A 17,152-nucleotide genomic window follows, 5' to 3' on the forward strand; every position below is an offset into this window, starting at 1 on the left:
CGCCAGAGCTCCCTGTCGGCCGTCACCGCCCCCAGTTCCTTCAAGGTCAAGCCAGTCACTTCAAGGATACCATCCCATCCATCTTGCCCTTGGTCGGCCTCTCTTTCTTTTTCCTTCCATTTTCCCCAGCATCGTGATCTTTTCCAAGCTTTCCTGTCTTCTTATGATGTGGCCAAAATACTTCATCTTTGTCTCTAATATCCTTCCCTCCAGTGAGTAGCAGGGCATTATTTCCTGGACTATGGACTGGTTGGATCTTCTTGCGGTCCAAGGCACTCTCAGGATTTTCCTCCAACAACAAAGTTCAAAAGCATCTTTGCTCAGCCTTCCTTATGGTCCAGCTCTCACATCCATAGGGGAATACTATGGGGAATACTATTGCTTTAACTATGCCGACCTTCGTTGCCAGTGTGATGTCTCTGCTTTTCACTATTTTATTGAGGTTAACCATTGCTCTCCTCAATGAAGTAGACGTCTTCTGATTTCCTGGCTGCAGTCTGCATCTGCAGTGATCTTCACGCCTAGAAATATAAAGTCTGTCACTGCCTCCACGTTTCCTCCTTCTATTTGCCAGTTATCAATAGGTGTAGTTGCCATGATCTTGGTTTTCTTGACGTTTAACTGCAACCCAGCTTTTGCACTTTCTTCTTTCACCTTGGTGATAAGGCTCCTCAGCTCTTCCTCACTTTCGGCCATCAGAGTGGTATCATCTGCATACCTAAGGTTGTCAATGTTTCTTCCAGAAATTTTAACTCCAGCCTTGGATTCGTCAAGCCCTGCACGTCGCATGATGTGTTCTGCGTACAAGTTGAATAGGGAGGGTGAAAGTATGCAGCCCTGCCACACTCCTTTCCCAATCTTGAACCAGTCTGTTGTTCCGTGGTCTGTTCTTACTGTGGCTACTTGGTCTTTATACAGATTTCTCAGGAGACAGACAAGGTGACTTGGTATCCCAATACCACCAAAAACATGCCATAGTTTATTATAATCCTCACAGTCAAAGGCTTTATAATAGAATAGCAGAAATAGATGTTTTTCTGGAACTCCCTGGCTTCCTCCATTATCCAGCGGATATTGGCAATTTGATCTCTCGTTCCTCTGCCTTTTCTGAACCCGGCTTGTACATCTGGCAACTCTCGCTCCATATATTGCTGGAGTCTAACTTGCAGGATCTTGAGCATTACCTTACTGGCATGGGAAATTAAGTGCCACTGTACAAAAGTTTGAGCATTCTTTAGTGTTTCCCTTTTTTGGTATGGGGATATAAATTGATTTTTTCCCAATCTGATGGCCATTCTTGTGTTTTCCATATTTGCTGGCGTCTTCTGCTGCCTTGTTATTAGCAATGCTTCTTAAGGCCCATTCAACCTCACTCCTCAGGATGTCTGGTTCTAATTCACTCACCACACCATCAAAGCTATCCTCTATATTATTATTCTTCCTATACAGATCTTCTGTATATTCTCGCCACCTTTTCTTTATCTCTTCAGCTTCTGTTAGGTCCTTGCCATCTTTGTTTTGATCATGCCCATTTTTGCCTGAAATTTACCTCCGATGTTTCTAATTTTCTGGAAGAGGTCTCTTATCCTTCCTATTCTTTGTCTTCTTCCACTTCCATGCATTGATTGTTTAAAAATAGTTCCCTGTCTCTTCTGGCTAACCTCTGGAATTGTGCATTTAATTGGGCATATCTTCCCCTATCACTGTTTCCTTTCGCTTTCTTTCTTTCTTGGGCTACTTCCAGTGTTTCAGCAGACAACCACCTTGCCTTCTTGGTTTTCTTTTTCTTTGGGACGTATTTTGTTGCCGCCTCCTGAACAATGTTGAGAAATTCTGTTCATAGTTCTTCTGGGACTCTATTTATTAAATCTAGTCCCTGAAATCTATTCTTCACCTCCACTGCATATTCACTAGGAATAACTGTGAGATCATATCTAATTGGTTTGTGGATTTTCCCTAATCTCTTTAGTCTGATTCTAAATTGTGCAATAAGAAGTTCGTGATCTGAACTACTGTCAGTTCCAGGTCTTGTTTTCACCGACTAGATGGATTTGTCGTTCACCTCCAGCACCGTCGGCCATTAGCCTTCCTTTCAGCTTTGAGCTAACTGCGTCATCACATCTGGGGCTAGTTGGACTAGTCCTCTGCTCCTCCCCAGTAGCATTTTGACCATCTTCCGACCTAAGAGTCCTATCTTCTGATGGTATACCGATATTTCTCTGATTGTACTGATCCATTTCGTTTTCATGGCAAGAATACTGGGTGGGTTGCTATTACCTTCCCCAGAGGTCGTATTTAGTCTGTCCTCTCTGTCATGACTTTCCCATCTTGGATGTCCCTTCATGGTTTAGCTCATCGAGGCGCCCAAGCTCCAGCACCACGTCAAGGTAACGATCCTTTGCAGGAGGATCTTTTCTTTTTAATGGTTATGCTTTTTAACTGCTTTTAATTGCATTGAAGATATGTGTAATATTTTAGCTCTACTGTCCTAAATTCTGTAAACCACTTTGAGTCCTGAGACTGACACAAAGTAGGATAGTAATAACAACAACAACAATCACCCTCATAACCTTTCAATATGTCATAGAAACCAAACAACATCAGAGAATGATCAGGATGAAAAAGTTATAAATAAGGTAGAATGCACAAGTTAGGAGAAGTGCAGCAGTTTGCTTTTGCTTAAAGCCCCATCAACACTGATCATATAATGCAGGTTCAAACTGCATTATATGACAGTGTAGATGGTGCCTGAGCCTAAAGAGAAGGGTAAGAAACCTCCTCCTCCTGTTCTCTCCCCTCCCTCCTGAGTTAACGGTGGGCAAACGACCTTTGCATTTTGAAGCAGTTTGCATAACTGAAATAAGGTGAAGACAAAAGGAGAAAGTGGAAGGAGCAAAGAGAAAATGGTACGTTTTAAAAACAGCTGAAAAGTGAGATGACAAATAAGGACTGCTCAATCACTGCCACCTCAATTTTCAATATTACTGGGGAGTTGGGCTTCTCTCTATACACTTTACTCACATCAGGCATCATTTCATAAACTTTTATGAAACTAGTTGCCATTTCCTTCTTTTTAAGAAAAACAATCTCAAATTGGCCACCTTGATTAGCATTAAATGGCCTTGCAGCTTCAAAGCCTGGCTGCTTCTTGCCTGGGAGAATCCTTTGTAGGAAGGTGTTAGCTAGCCTTGATTGTTTCATGTCTGGAATTCCTCTGTTTTCTGTGTTGTTTTTTGAGTGTTGCAACATTCACACTTGCCTCAAGCAGACAAAAGTTCTTTCTCCAGCCCTGGATATATAAACCCCACTTGCCTAGTTTCCAACAAACTCACAATCTCTGAGGATGCTTGCCATAAGATGTGGGTGAAAGGTCAGGAGAGAACACTTCTGGAACATGGTCATACAGCCTGATAAACACAGCAACACAGTAATTCCGAACATGAAAGCCTTCGACAACACATTCTCAAATATTTGAACCCTAAACCCCGGTGGCGAAGTGTGTTAAAGCGCTGAGCTGCTGAACTTGCAGACCGAAAGGTCCCAGGTTCAAATCCCGGGAGCGGAGTGAGTGCCCGCTGTTGTTCCAGCTTCTGTCAACCTAGCAGTTCGAAAACATGCCAATGTGAGTAGATCAATAGGTACCGCTCCGGTGGGAAGGTAACGGCGCTCCATGCAGTCTTGCCGACCACATGACCTTTGAGGTGTCTACGGACAACGCCGGCTCTTCGGCTTAGAAATGGAGATGAGCACCAACCCCAAGAGTCAGACATGACTGGACTTAACGTCAGGGGAAACCTTTGCCTTTACCTAATCTTTTCTCACAGGAAAAAGATGGGCAGGAAGAAGCGTATGGGGGGCGGGGCGGGGCGGGGAGCTTTCCAAATTTTGAAACTCTGCTTTCAGTTAACGTCTCCTCAGTAACTTAAAATAAAAACGCCTTGTATTTTCTACACAATTTTCAAGCATTGGTGAAATTTGCAGAAGAAAACAATTCTGCAGTGGAAGAGTGCCCTCTAAGCGTGACTTTCTAAATGCTTTTGTAATCCTATTTTGGTGCATGGATGGTTACATCACCTTCTAGTTTGAAATTGGGGGCACCTTATATTCACAGCCTTTTTATACAAAGCCATTTCTAATTGCTGATGGTTTGCAAATGAACTACTTTTCTGAATAAATATAAAACTCCCACTGTGATTTTTCCCTTAGGCAATGAAAATCAACAGGGTTGTATATATATTGTTAAACTCAAGGCTTTGGCACAGCAACCGCAAAAAGTACATGCTGCTAAATTGTTAGTCAAATATCGCTAAAAAGTAGATATATCTCTGGCTATATATTCTATTTCACAGAAGGGCAAAGTTGAGAGGGAGCAAAATAGCTCATGTTTAACTTGTTGTCCACGAGGATTCCAAGGTCTTTTTCACGCGTACTGCTGTTGAGCCAGGGGTCCCCCATTCTGTATCTTTGCATTCCATTTTTTCTGCTGAAGTGAAGTATCTTGCATTTGTCCCTGTTGAACTTCATTTTGTTAGTTTCGGCCCATCTCTCTAGTCTGTCAAGATCATTTTGAATTCTGCTCCTGTCTTCTGGAGTGTTAGCTATCCCTCCCAATTTGGTGTCATCTGCAAACTTGATGATTTTGCCTTCTAACCCTTCATCTAAGTCGTTAATAAAGATGTTAAACAGAACCGGGCCCAGGACAGAACCCTGCGGCACTCCACTCATGACTTCTTTCCAAGATGAAGAAGACGCATTAGTGAGCACCCTTTGGGTTTGTTCGCCATGGAATAATAGTGCTATAACTCCATAGTGTAAATAGTGCCCATGATAAAAATGAAAGGGTGGTGGTGATGGTGCTTTATAGCTTTGGAAACTGTGCTAGCTAAGGTACCTTCTTCAAGGAAAGTAATATTGAGAAATATTAACTTACTAAGACTGTTAGCAGCATATATGCCCCAAAGAGAAATTCATGCTGATCAAGAACACCAAACAGCAAGCTTGCTGGGATAAAAAGAATGAGACCAGCGTTATCAATTTTTAAGACAACAAGAAAATTACTATGGCCCTTCTCCAAACTCCCTCATTCCCATTTATCAGAGCACCTAATTATTTGCCTTAAAGCTATTTATGATACACATATTTTCCACACAATATTCTACGTCTCTTGTTCTTCAGGAATAGTTTTTAAAATAAGAAAAAAGAAAAAATGCTTTTGCTTTCAAAGAGGTATAGAAATAATCTGATCTCCAGTCTGTATTTCATTGCCACTGGGGAAGAGAAGAGTGAAGAAGCAGAAGTGTCACATTTAGTAAGGAAAAACATCAAGAATGTGGAAACAGTCCAAACCAGTTCTGGTAATCTCAATTACATGAGTGTGGTGCATTTCAGATGCTAAATGTTCAGTTTGAATGATAAAATCATATCATAGAGTTCTGCTCAGGCATCACAGCAACAACACTGACACAACCTTAATTGCAACATCACACATGCTATGACTGTAATCATTAGCATTTGCAATGTAATCACAATGCTAAATGGGAGTGTTCTTGTCCACAGTAGATTTGCAGGTTTGCAATCTTTCCCCCTGGTATTCATCCAGACAATGTCTGGAAGAAAGGGGCCTTATTAAAAAAACATATTTAATTCTGTACACCATAATGTTATGATCCAAGAGCTATTCTGGGCTTTTCGTTGTGTTATCTGCAAGTGCTTGCAGAGCATATAGAGGAAATTACAAGCTGGGCACAAACTAGCTTCTTGAAATTAATTGCTTTCAAGCTGGAATTAGAACTGGCAGAATAACTGGCTGTGGTTGTAAGACCTCCCTGGAGTGACAGACTGCCGTTCTGAAAAGGATGTTTGATGAGACGCAGCGCAGAATGCCTCATGGGCCGGGTGCTGGTGTGGTCAACAGTTTTAGAGTCTGGAAATCTAGTTCTATCATGATCATATCATTCATCAGACGGGGCAAGGGGAAAGTGAGAGAAAGCAGAGGGAACCATCTTAACCCATTCCGTCTTTCCCCATCTTGAGGGATGGCCAGCAATTCCACATCCTAGTACTTCTTTTCCCTTTCCCCCCGTTTCTCCCAAATTCCCACCAGAAGCGCCCTCACATCATGTGATGGCATCCGTGGGGCTCCCATGAGGCTCCATTTCCTTAGTGAATGGAAACTAAGCACAAATAATGTCTGATGAGGTCCTAGGACATCGCCAGTGGAGTGCTGGTACAAATAACAATAGACCTCATAGCCACACTCCCAATGAGTGTTCAACAACTGAGCAAGCTAGGTCAATCCACAACAGTTCATCAGTCATCCTCTCCTGGAGTAGGTCTTTTGTAAAATTAATGCACAAGTGGTGTTGGGAATCATCCTGGACTACTCAAGTCTAAATGTAGTTAGATAGATGATAGAGTTAGATTGAGGGAATCCCTAGCATTCCTAGACAGGCTTTACTGTGTTTCACTCTATCCTGTTTATGTCACATCCCTTACTTTGAAGTTAGCAGAAATGTGACTCTCCAGGGACACTAACTTCCCATTGGTCAGAATGTCTTTTATGGCCCCAATAAACTGGACCATGAGGTTGGAACCATTTTGGTTCACTCTCTTCCCCCTTTGTTCTTCTAACTAACAAGAAGCATCTCGCCATCTCTCCTGGCAAGATGTAACTATTTAGATGTTTGTTATTTTTCCTTTCTTATTTTTCTTTGGAAACCAGTCTAGAGTAGACTAGACAGCTCCCAAGCCTTTCTATCTACAATGGAGTTCTTTTTACCTGAATAAATACTTTTTGAACTTTTATTGATACTCTGCAGTCCATTGCAATCCTAAATGGTCAATGGCTTCTCTTTGCTCGCCCCGTGTAAGTAACTGTTGCATTTGAATGCTTTTGCTTTTGCTACTCTGCTGATCTTTGGTGGAATCTCCCCCAGAGAGGGTTAAATTGAGTCTAACCGCTCAGAGATTACCACAACAAGTGGAACCAAAGTATTTTGCATAATAACAAAGATAACTCACAATGTATTGTTGTTGGGAAATTCATTTTCTCTTCAGTTATTCTTGGGATTTTGGATAAGGTAAGGTAAAGGCAAATATGGAAGCCTAAGGTGAACAATGTCATATTTTCCTCTAATCAAAAAGTCCTTGCACTTCATTTGCTCCACTGCATTGCATATCACTGTTTCTCAGTCTAATCCATAAATGACACTGGAAGATATTGAACTTTGCAACAACTTTGGGGTTTTTTCTTCAATACCAAAAGGACTTGAGAGCAAAAGCCTTCTGAGTTCGACATTCTGTATGTACAGTGTTAGGCTTAACCCTAATTTGGCTGTACACATAGAACTGGGGGTCATTCACCCTATACAGTTATAGTGCCATTATTCCACTTTAGCTGCCATGGCCACATCCTGGTCAGAGGCAACAGAGCATCTCTCTGAGGATTTTAAATGTTCTTCCTTGAATTTCAGTACCAGGAGTCTATAGGATGTTGCCATGGTAGAGCATCTTTGCTATTAAAACTTCAAGTGGTGAATAATAAACTATTGTGTGCAATATAGTTCTCTAACTGGACTGTGAAATGGCTCTCTTATAAGGTTTATAGGGTTTTTCTTACAATGGGCAAAATAGACTTCTATGACCCATGTACTCAAAATGAGAAAAGTGTTCTTTAAATAAGAAGTGTTGTTAATGTAGTCAGAGGACATTATTTTCTGGGGTATGAGGGTGAGTCCACACAACGATGTAAGTGACATTACATGTAGCATTAATGTTTTTCCGAATTTCATACTCTCATGACCTATTCTCAAGAACCATAGTCAAAAGAGAGAAAACATATAGTATACGGCATATTGAACAAGAAGCATTTAAATAGATGATCATAAACATTGATTGTGAAGCATGTTTAACCACCGGAACGTTTAAACATATGTATAAATCGACCTCATGTATAAGACATGGGCAGGTTTTGGGACCAAAAATAAGGAATTTGATATAATGTATGGATAAGTCAAGGGCCATTCTGCAGAGAGGGGAAAGCATCAATGTTGCATTGGAAACCAGCTACTTCTGGCTACCACTATCATTTTCCTTCCCATGCATTCAAAAAAGGCCCAAAGTGGTACCACACTGGAACAAATGAAAGGGATTGGAGCTCTTAAAGATTTTCCTGAGATGCACCAAGTTCTTGTCATTTGCCACTCTACTCAGAGAAAAGGATGGTTCCTTTGTAGTAGAGTTAAGGTACAGTACATATACTAACCCATGGATAAGTCAACCCAGAATTTTTTGCTTTAATTTTTCATTAAGATTTCGAGACTTATGTATGAGTAAGGTACTTTAGAAAGGTGTGCAAAGCAATTCTCCTTACAGTGATATCAAGAGAGCCAACTTCACCTTGAAAATATATTTATTATGTTGTTTTTAAAGTTTCCCTTTGTGGCATTTGGTTTTCAAAGAGCCATTAAATGTGTCTGGTTGAGCACATGCATTTTCATGCATTTTGGATCATGGCAATTTAATTTTCTTCATCAACATTAGCAAGTATTTATTTACAATAATGGTTCACAGCTTATCTGGTACTAGACAAATTTCATATTGCAGAATGACTGTTGAGTAGAAAAAGTGTGTTCATTTGCATTTAAATTCACTTTGAAAACAGTGAAATCCTGCCACCCTCTGGACAACCATGAAACTAAGAGATGTATTGTGGCTGGCCTTGAAGCTGTATTGAGGAAAAGAAGGCTCTCCTGGCAAATATTTAAGTACCGTACCTACCTTTATACAAAGCACAGTTAATAATATTAAGCCATAGACAAAGCAATCAAAGTCACTTTTGCCAAGAATGGCTTTCCAAAGTGTAACACCCCTACAGTTGGGTCCCCTTAATGTGTCACTCTTATCACTTTGTCACCAATATTTGATGTTTTTTCCTGCAAAAACATCACAAGACGAATGGATCTTTTCTCTTTAAAAGTTCACCTGCCGATTAATTAACAAGTGCATGCCATTGCTGCTATTAGCAATAAATCCAGGAAAGTACCACCATGTAAAGTTTGTTATGGCTGGATGCATTTAAAAGACACAACTGAGAATGTTATTTCTCCCTGTCTTGAAGCTCTCCAATTATATGGGATGTAGTAATGATTGTGAATAAGGAGCCGAAATAACACTCAGGTCTAGTTATGGGCAGCCAGACGTGCATAAAAACAGATGACTCCAAATGGGAAGATGCATCCTGTGTCCATCATGATATTTTTAGCCCAGGAGCTGAAATCTGCACTCTGAAGATGCTGTTGAATTTTCTCACTTTGCATTAAGTATGTTTTGTTTTGCAATGAGATATTGGAAGGTAAGCTGAAATTTACTTTGTAGGTCCAATTGCTAAAGAATGATCTTTAAGGAAATCCCACCATGGAAGGTAAAACTGTGAGGCAAATATATTTTTCTTCACTTTTCATTTGATTTTTAGTAACATGGAGAAGACAACGGGAAATGTTACAATACCTTGTCTTGGCTACTGAACCTAATTGTTGTTGAGTTTGAATGAGATCAGCCAGCTGTTTCTGGAGGGTCATGTCTTTACCATGGGCTTGTCTTATGAAGGGATGTTCTAAAAGGTGAGTGACCGATGGACGTTTTTCAAAGTCCTTAATTAGACACCTAAAAAAGAATATATAGCAGTCCCGTTACCTATGCATGAGTTGACATCATTAAATAAAAATACAAAACCTAAACCACAAAATAGGTATTTATTTGAGTGGTTCCCAAATGTTGGATTATACCTCTCAATCATGGCCGTTGGCCATGTGGGATGGGGTTTCAGATATGTGATAGTCTGGGAAATTAAAGTTTGAGAACTACTGGCTGAAAGTACAAGATAAAATCATTTTTTCTTTCTTTTGTTATGATGTTTTACAGGAAATCTTGAGCTTTTAAACATGTGCAATTGAACCTGAGCTAATTAAATCATTACTATTGCAGATAATATCAATCCACACCAGCCCGAACTTACCAAATTTTTTAAATTACTATATTGAAAGGAAACACTCATATTGGGCTGCTTGGCTGTAATAAAGACAAGGCCCCAAGGTGGTTGTGACCAAACCAATAAATTGCAACTAACTATGGAGTTGTACTTTTAATGGGAATTATCAGTTAACTCCACTCAGAGTAGAGAGTACTTAGCTAATATAAAAAAGATTAAAAAATAAATGAAAACCACTAAGAAAATACTGTATTTTAGGAGAGGAAAGACTTAATACAGGACAGATTACTTGAAATATTAAAAGTTTATTCATAATACAAAAATATGTAATAGGATATGATTTCTGCGATAAATCCTTTTTTCTTCATCTTTGCTTTTTGATACACATACACACACACATATATATACCATGAATGTGAAGGTGAGGAGGTAGTAAACAAGTATAGGTGAAAATGGCGAAGAAGGACTGAGAACATCTGTTTGTAAATACTATATTTTAAGAATAAATGGTAATAACAAAAAAATGGAAAGATTTAAGATGGGGCAAATGAAACAAAAATGTGGTCCATATATAGAAATGTATTAAAATGCCAGACAAATTATTTTAAAATGCATATCTAATTATTTCTGTTTGAATTAGTTTATTAAACATTCAGCATATTGCTCAAGAACCATTTGAGAATCATGAAATTGAAGCACTAATGGACTATAATTGTTATTTTCCATCATGTCCTATAGATTCCTATAGGTTTATACTAGTTCTAGTTAAAATTGGATTCATTCACTGCACATTTGCAGAGTTGCAGGTTGAATTCTGTATTTCAGATTTACCAAGGTCCAGTGGTTGTTATTCCTCAAACACATTTCAAGTGCTTCAAGACAAATGACAGGAGCCATTCTACACAATTCTACACAATCAAACAACAGCAACATATTTAAAAACTCAGCCAATGATTAGCATAAATGACAATGTAGTCTATCTCATGTATTTACATCTTTAGGTATAACCTATATCACATCTTTCATGAACAACAAAAAGGCAAAAATCAACTCACCTCACAAAGCTCGACCTTTATTATTTCTAAAGGACATAAACACATGTTTTCTACAGTAATCCACCAATAACATCAGACTGCCAGAATAACTTTCATATCCTTGTTTACCCAGAGATCTTCTGTATATTCCAAAAAAAACGCAGTTCAGGAAATATTCTGTCTAACAACTGATTCAGAGATTTTTAGTACCTGTTTGAACTGGTGCCTCCTGAAACAAAAACTAAAGCCACAAAAAACTACCTTATATCAATCCTGTTGCTGCAGAGATTATAAATACCACTTTCCCCCTCCCAAGAGAAGAAATCCATCATTAGGCTTTTATAGGTTCTGGTTTCTTTTGTTTTGTTGCCTGCCTGTCATTTTTTTTAAAAACTCAACTGTGTTGTGATATAAAATATTATACTTGTCAATCTCTACAAGTTTACATCCTCTCCTGTAGAGAAGCTGCTATAATCAGAAAACAGTCATCATTACGGTAAAAGAAAACTGCAAACTGTTTCAGAATTGTTGATTTTTAGTGGCAGTCTACCAGTGAGGTATAGCAAAGGTCTAAAATGAAAGTTCTGTGTCAAAAGTGAATCTGTTATAACCATCGTTCATCAATGCAAACTTGGAATACAAGAGTTTGGGGGAGAAAGGAGCAAAAGCCCCACTAATCTTATGCATAGCCATCTGTATCAGTTAACACTTCATATGTGCTGAAATCCGCATGGAACAATCTTATGATCACATAGAGGAAGTAAGTAGCATCTGATGTTACTTCCTGGCACCAATTGACATGGGAGGTTAGGGAAAAAAAGAGGGATTTGTCCCTATTTGCACACAGTGCATGATTGACTTAGAGCCTATTTTAAGGACTTCATCCCAAGAAGGCCATCAGACGACGCAAGATCGTTCCGTGGGTTCCCCGTTTGAGCTCGTTTTTTTAAGTGTGTAGAAATGCAAGGATTTTAAAGACACTTGGGAATCCACTCCTGATGGTTCCCTGTGCAAAGAAGATGGGTTAAAATGGCAAAATTTAGCTGTGATGGGAATTATTTTCTTTCCCTGTGTTCTTTCTCTTTTGTAACATTTCCTATAGTTATCACCATTACTCTAAAGACGGCAGACAGGGTGGTAAATAATTATATATATTTTTTCCTTAACGAGCATTTGCAATGCCACTTTGTTGTATAGAAATTGAGATATTCTCTTTTAAAAAAGTGAAGGCAGAGAAACTGGGAGGAGTTTGCACTCTCCCGTGTGATGGCAAAGCAAACGGATGATTTCTGTAGAAACGGGAGAAGGGAAAAAATGTGATGGAGGAAAATAATTCCTAAAACTGCAGCTATTGGACAAACCCACATGGGATTTTTTTAATGCACATTTTACATGTCGAAGATAGTTGGACATATAACGAAGCCAGCTGGCCCTATCAGAAAAGTCAGGATATTATATGCCTATTTAGAAGAAAACGAAGAAGAAATAAGAGTCCAGTTTTAGCTAATCTTGTGCTTGTCTACACTTGTAAAAAATCCAGATTCACCCTGAATGGAAAGCTGGCTTCCCCCAGACACACAGTGACTTCTGGGAGTGTATCCTAGGTTTTTTGTTTTGCTTTAAATTTACTTTGGCCCACTTTGGTAAAGTCGGGGGCTACTTTAGAGTTTGCTGGGAACCCCAGAATATGCTTCAGGTCAATCTGGACAGAGAGATTGGGTCTGATTTGGCCTGATCTTCTATCTCAGTGGTTCTCAACCTTTGGGTCCCCAGATGTTTTGGCCTTCAACTCCCAGAAATCCTAACAGCTGGTAAATTGGCTGAGATTTCTGGGAATTGTAGGCCAAAAGACCTAGCGACTCACAGGTTGAGTCCACGCTCTCTTCACTTAGGGTCATCATTTTTTTAGGATTACCCTTGGACTGCCTTAATTTTGTGTTGGCTGTTCTGCTACCAGCTCTAAGCCAGAAGAGCAGTTCTGGCAGCAGATCTCTGAGCAGCTGGCAGAATGGAGTTCACAGACAGAAGAGCAGTTTTTCAAAAGGAAGCAGTTCTTACTTTTAGAATATACTTGTCTCTAATCCTTATCCCCTCTACAGGATGCCCATTTCTGAATTAGGATTACACTGCCCTATGGGACAGAATGAGAGTTTACTAATTATGAATGTTGGGAGGAAATATTTGCTCTTGCTTCCATACTCTGAATAGACATCACCACTGAGTATTTGACTGAAGGCTGGTATAAAAATAACTATATGAGTCAGACAGTGAAATTGACTGACAGTGGGTTTAAGAACAAAAGAAGTTATTTGAATTATTTGGTATTGGTTATTGTGGGAATCCGTAGCTTTTTTAAAGGACTGGATAAATTAGTGGAAGGTGAATCTATTATTAACTCCACTTTCAGTGTTCAAAGGAGCATGCTGCCCCTTATGTAGCCAACACAGCAGCCATCTATACATTAGAGTAGGGGTCCCCAAACTAAGGCCCGGGGGCCGGATGCGGCCCTCCAAGGTCATTTACCTGGCCCCCGCCCTCATTTATAATATAATATTTTATATCAGTTTTAATAATATAATATATTGTATATACATATGATATTGATAATAATATCATCATTTTATACATTATAATACTAATAATAATACCATATAATAATATTAATTATCTATATATATATAAAAGAGTGATGGCATCACGGCAGCAGACAAAACAACAAAAGTAAACACCCCACAACCTCGAAAATTGACAGCACAACCCCACATCCATGCCTCTAGGTTGATACAACAAAAAGAAAAGAAAAATAAAGCCCTAATTAGAGGGAGAGGAATAATTGTTTTTATCCAGTTGCTGCCAGTTAGAGGGCTAAGCTCCGCTCACTTGGTCTCCTAGCAACCCACTCAGCCCAGGGGACCCTTTACCTTAACTACCACCAATTCCTCAGTACTTTATTTCCCATACCACATACTTCGCCACAGCAACGCGTGGCCGGGCACAGCTAGTATGTTATATATTACATATATTACAGTATAGTGGTATAGTTCAATATAGTAATATATAATGCTAATATATATGATGCCAGAGCAGAGAGGGAGCCAGCAAAGACAGTCTCCATCTTGTCTCCTTGCTCCAGCTGAAGGCCCCTCCCACCATCTCCAACGGACGCTCTGATGCCAGAGCAGAGAGGGAGCCAGCAAAGATAGCCTCCATCTTGTCTCCTTGATCCAGCTGAAGGCCCCTCCTACCAGTAACATGCTTTGTGTGTGTGTGTGTGTTTGTGCGTGTGTGTGTGTATATATATATATATACGTGTGTGTATGTGTGTGCGCATGCACACACACACACATGAATATATATAATATTAATATTAATAATAATACTATGTTGTAATACAATGTAATAATGATTGTGGTTCACTATTATAATTGTATATTTATATTACATGCAATATTACTAATAATATTGCAATATAGTTGTATAATATAATATACTAGCTGTGCCCGGCCACGCGTTGCTGTGGCTTAGTCTGGTGGTGTTGGTCAGTCTACATTAGGTTGTATTTATGCTGTGACCTCCACCTTTCTTTATACTCACATTAGTACAGTAGAGTCTCACTTATCCAAGCTAAACAGGCCAGCAGAAGGTTGGATAAGCGAATATCTTGGATAATAAGGAGGGATTAAGGAAAAGCCTATTAAACATCAAATTAGGTTATGGTTTTACAAATTAAGCACCAAAACATCATGTTTGACAGAAAAAGTAGTTCAATACACAATAATGCTATGTAGTAATTACTGTATTTACGAATTTAGCATCAAAATATCACGTTATATTGAAAACATTGACTACAAAAATGGCTTGGATAATGCAGAAGCTTGGATAAGCGAGGCTTGGATAAGGGAGACTCTACTGTAGTAGTATTTGAAGTCTGTTACCTTCTTCAGTTTTTGTGTTGATTGATAATTGCTTGAGATCCCTGTTGTCTTTGGTTTGTTGTTAATTGTAATGTCTGATTCTGCTGAGTGCGGTTTATATTTTTATTGTGGTACAATATTCTTTTTTTTGTTTTGCCTGTGTAGGTGTTTATTATTGTTGTTGTTGTTGTGGTCATGAAGGTTGGATAAATTAAATGCTACTGTATTGTTTTTTGGAGGCCCACTGTAGCACTGACTGGCTTCTCAGCCTCAGTGCCTGGCTGTTTCTTGCCTGTGATGGTGTTGATTCTTATTGTTGTTGTTGTTGTCATTGTTATTATTGTAATTGTTTTTTTGGAGGCCAAGTGTGAATGTAGGGATTGGGGAGGTGGATGAGTTGTGTTGTCAAATTTTGTATTTGTTATAGTCACAATGCGTTGTTGTGAGTTTTGTGGGTCCGGATTGTGGTTTTGTGGTGTGGTTGTGTTGTTACAACTGAGAGGCAAGGCTTTTGTGTTGTGTTGCCAAATTTTGTATTTGTGGGGCGTTTAGTTGTGTGACAGGTTTTGTATTTCTGGGGCGTTTAGTTGTGTTGTTATAGTCACGATGTATTGTTGTGAGTTTTGTGGGTCCGGATTGTGGTTTTGTGGTGTGGTTGTGTTGTTACAATCGGGAGGGAATGCTTTTGTGTTGTGTTGCCAAGTTTTGTATTTCTGGGGCGTTTAGTTGTGTTGTTATAGTCATGATGTGTTGTTGTGAGTTTTGTGGGTCTGGATTGTGGTTTTGTGTTGTGGTTGTGTTCTTACAACTGGGAGGCAAGGCTTTTGCGTTTTGTGTTCAAATTTTGTATTTCTGGGGCGTTTAGTTGTGTTATAGTCACGATGCGTTGTTGTGAGTTTTGTGGGTCCGGATTGTGGTTTTGTGGTGTAGTTGTGTTGCTACAACCAGGAGAAAAGGCTTTTGTGTTGTGTTGTCAAGTTTTGTATTTCTGGGGCGTTTCGTTGTGTGCCAAGTTTCGTATTTCTGGGGCGTTTAGTTGTGTTGTTATAGTCACGATGCATTGTTGTGAGTTTTGTGGATCCGGATTGTGGTTTTGTGGTGTGGTTGTGTTGTTACAACCGGGAGGCAAGGTTTTTGCGTTGTGTTGTCAAGTTTTATATTTCTGGGGCGTTTAGTTGTGTGCCAAGTTTTGTATTTCTAGGACGTTTAGTTGTGTTGTTATAGTCACGATGCATTGTTGTGAGTTTTGTGGGTCCGGATTGTGGTTTTGTGGTGTGGTTGTGTTGTTACAACCGGGAGGCAAGGCTTTTGCGTTGTGTTGTTAAGTTTTATATTTCTGGTGCGTTTAGTTGTGTGCCAAGTTTTGTATTTCTGGGGCGTTTAGTTGTGTTGTTATAGTCACGATGCGTTGTTGTGAGTTTTATGGATCCGGATTGTGGTTTTGTGGTGTGGTTGTGTTGTTACAACCTGGAGGGAAGGCTTTTGCGTTGTGTTGCCAAGTTTCGTATTTCTGGGGCGTTTAGTTGTGTTGTTATAGTCACAATGCGTTGTTGTGAGTTTTGTGGGTCCTGTGTGGTTTTGTGGTGTGGTTGTGTTGTTACAACTGGGAGGCAAGGCTTTTGCATTGTGTTGCCAAGTTTTGTATTTCTGGGGCGTTTAGTTGTGTTGTTATCGCATGATGCGTTGTTGTGAGTTTTGTGGGTCCGGATTGTGGTTTTGTGGTGTGGTTGTGTTGTTGTAACCTGGAGGCAAGCCTTTTGCATTGTGTTGCCAAATTTCGTATTTCTGGGATGTTTAGTTTTGTTGTTATAGTCACTGCGCAAACAACTTTATCATTTTATATATATAGATTGTATGTATATATACTTGTAAACCGCCCTGAGTCCCCTTCGGGGTGAGAAGGGCGGTATATAAATGTCGCAAATAAATAAATAATAAATAAATAATATTGTGCTATGCTAATAATATAATATATTGTATGTACATACAGCTGCTCTGAGTTCCCTTCGGGGTGAGAAGGGTGGGATATAAATGTAGTAAATAAATGTAGTAAATGAATAAATAAATAACTTTGGACTTAGGCTCACCCAAAGTCTGAAATGACTTGAAGACACACAACAACAACAACAATCCTAATTAACCTGACTATCTCATTGGCAAGAAACAGGCCCACACTTCCTATTGAAATCCTGATAGGTTTATGTTGGTTAAAATTA

At 39.3% G+C, this 17,152-nt stretch overlaps 1 protein-coding gene across 1 annotated transcript in view; it reads right to left on the reverse strand.

The window, feature by feature from the left end:
- The window catches only part of myo3b (myosin IIIB), a 316,686-nt gene that overhangs the window by 210,161 nt on the left and 89,373 nt on the right, over positions 1–17,152 (reverse strand). The window contains exon 8 of the mRNA XM_008119035.3: positions 9,508–9,663. Within this exon, the coding sequence (XP_008117242.1) occupies positions 9,508–9,663 (156 nt within the window). The remainder of the gene's footprint in view (positions 1–9,507; positions 9,664–17,152) is intronic.

Source organism: Anolis carolinensis, chromosome 1 (genome assembly GCF_035594765.1).
Source record: "Anolis carolinensis isolate JA03-04 chromosome 1, rAnoCar3.1.pri, whole genome shotgun sequence".
Classification (NCBI taxonomy): domain Eukaryota; kingdom Metazoa; phylum Chordata; class Lepidosauria; order Squamata; family Dactyloidae; genus Anolis; species Anolis carolinensis.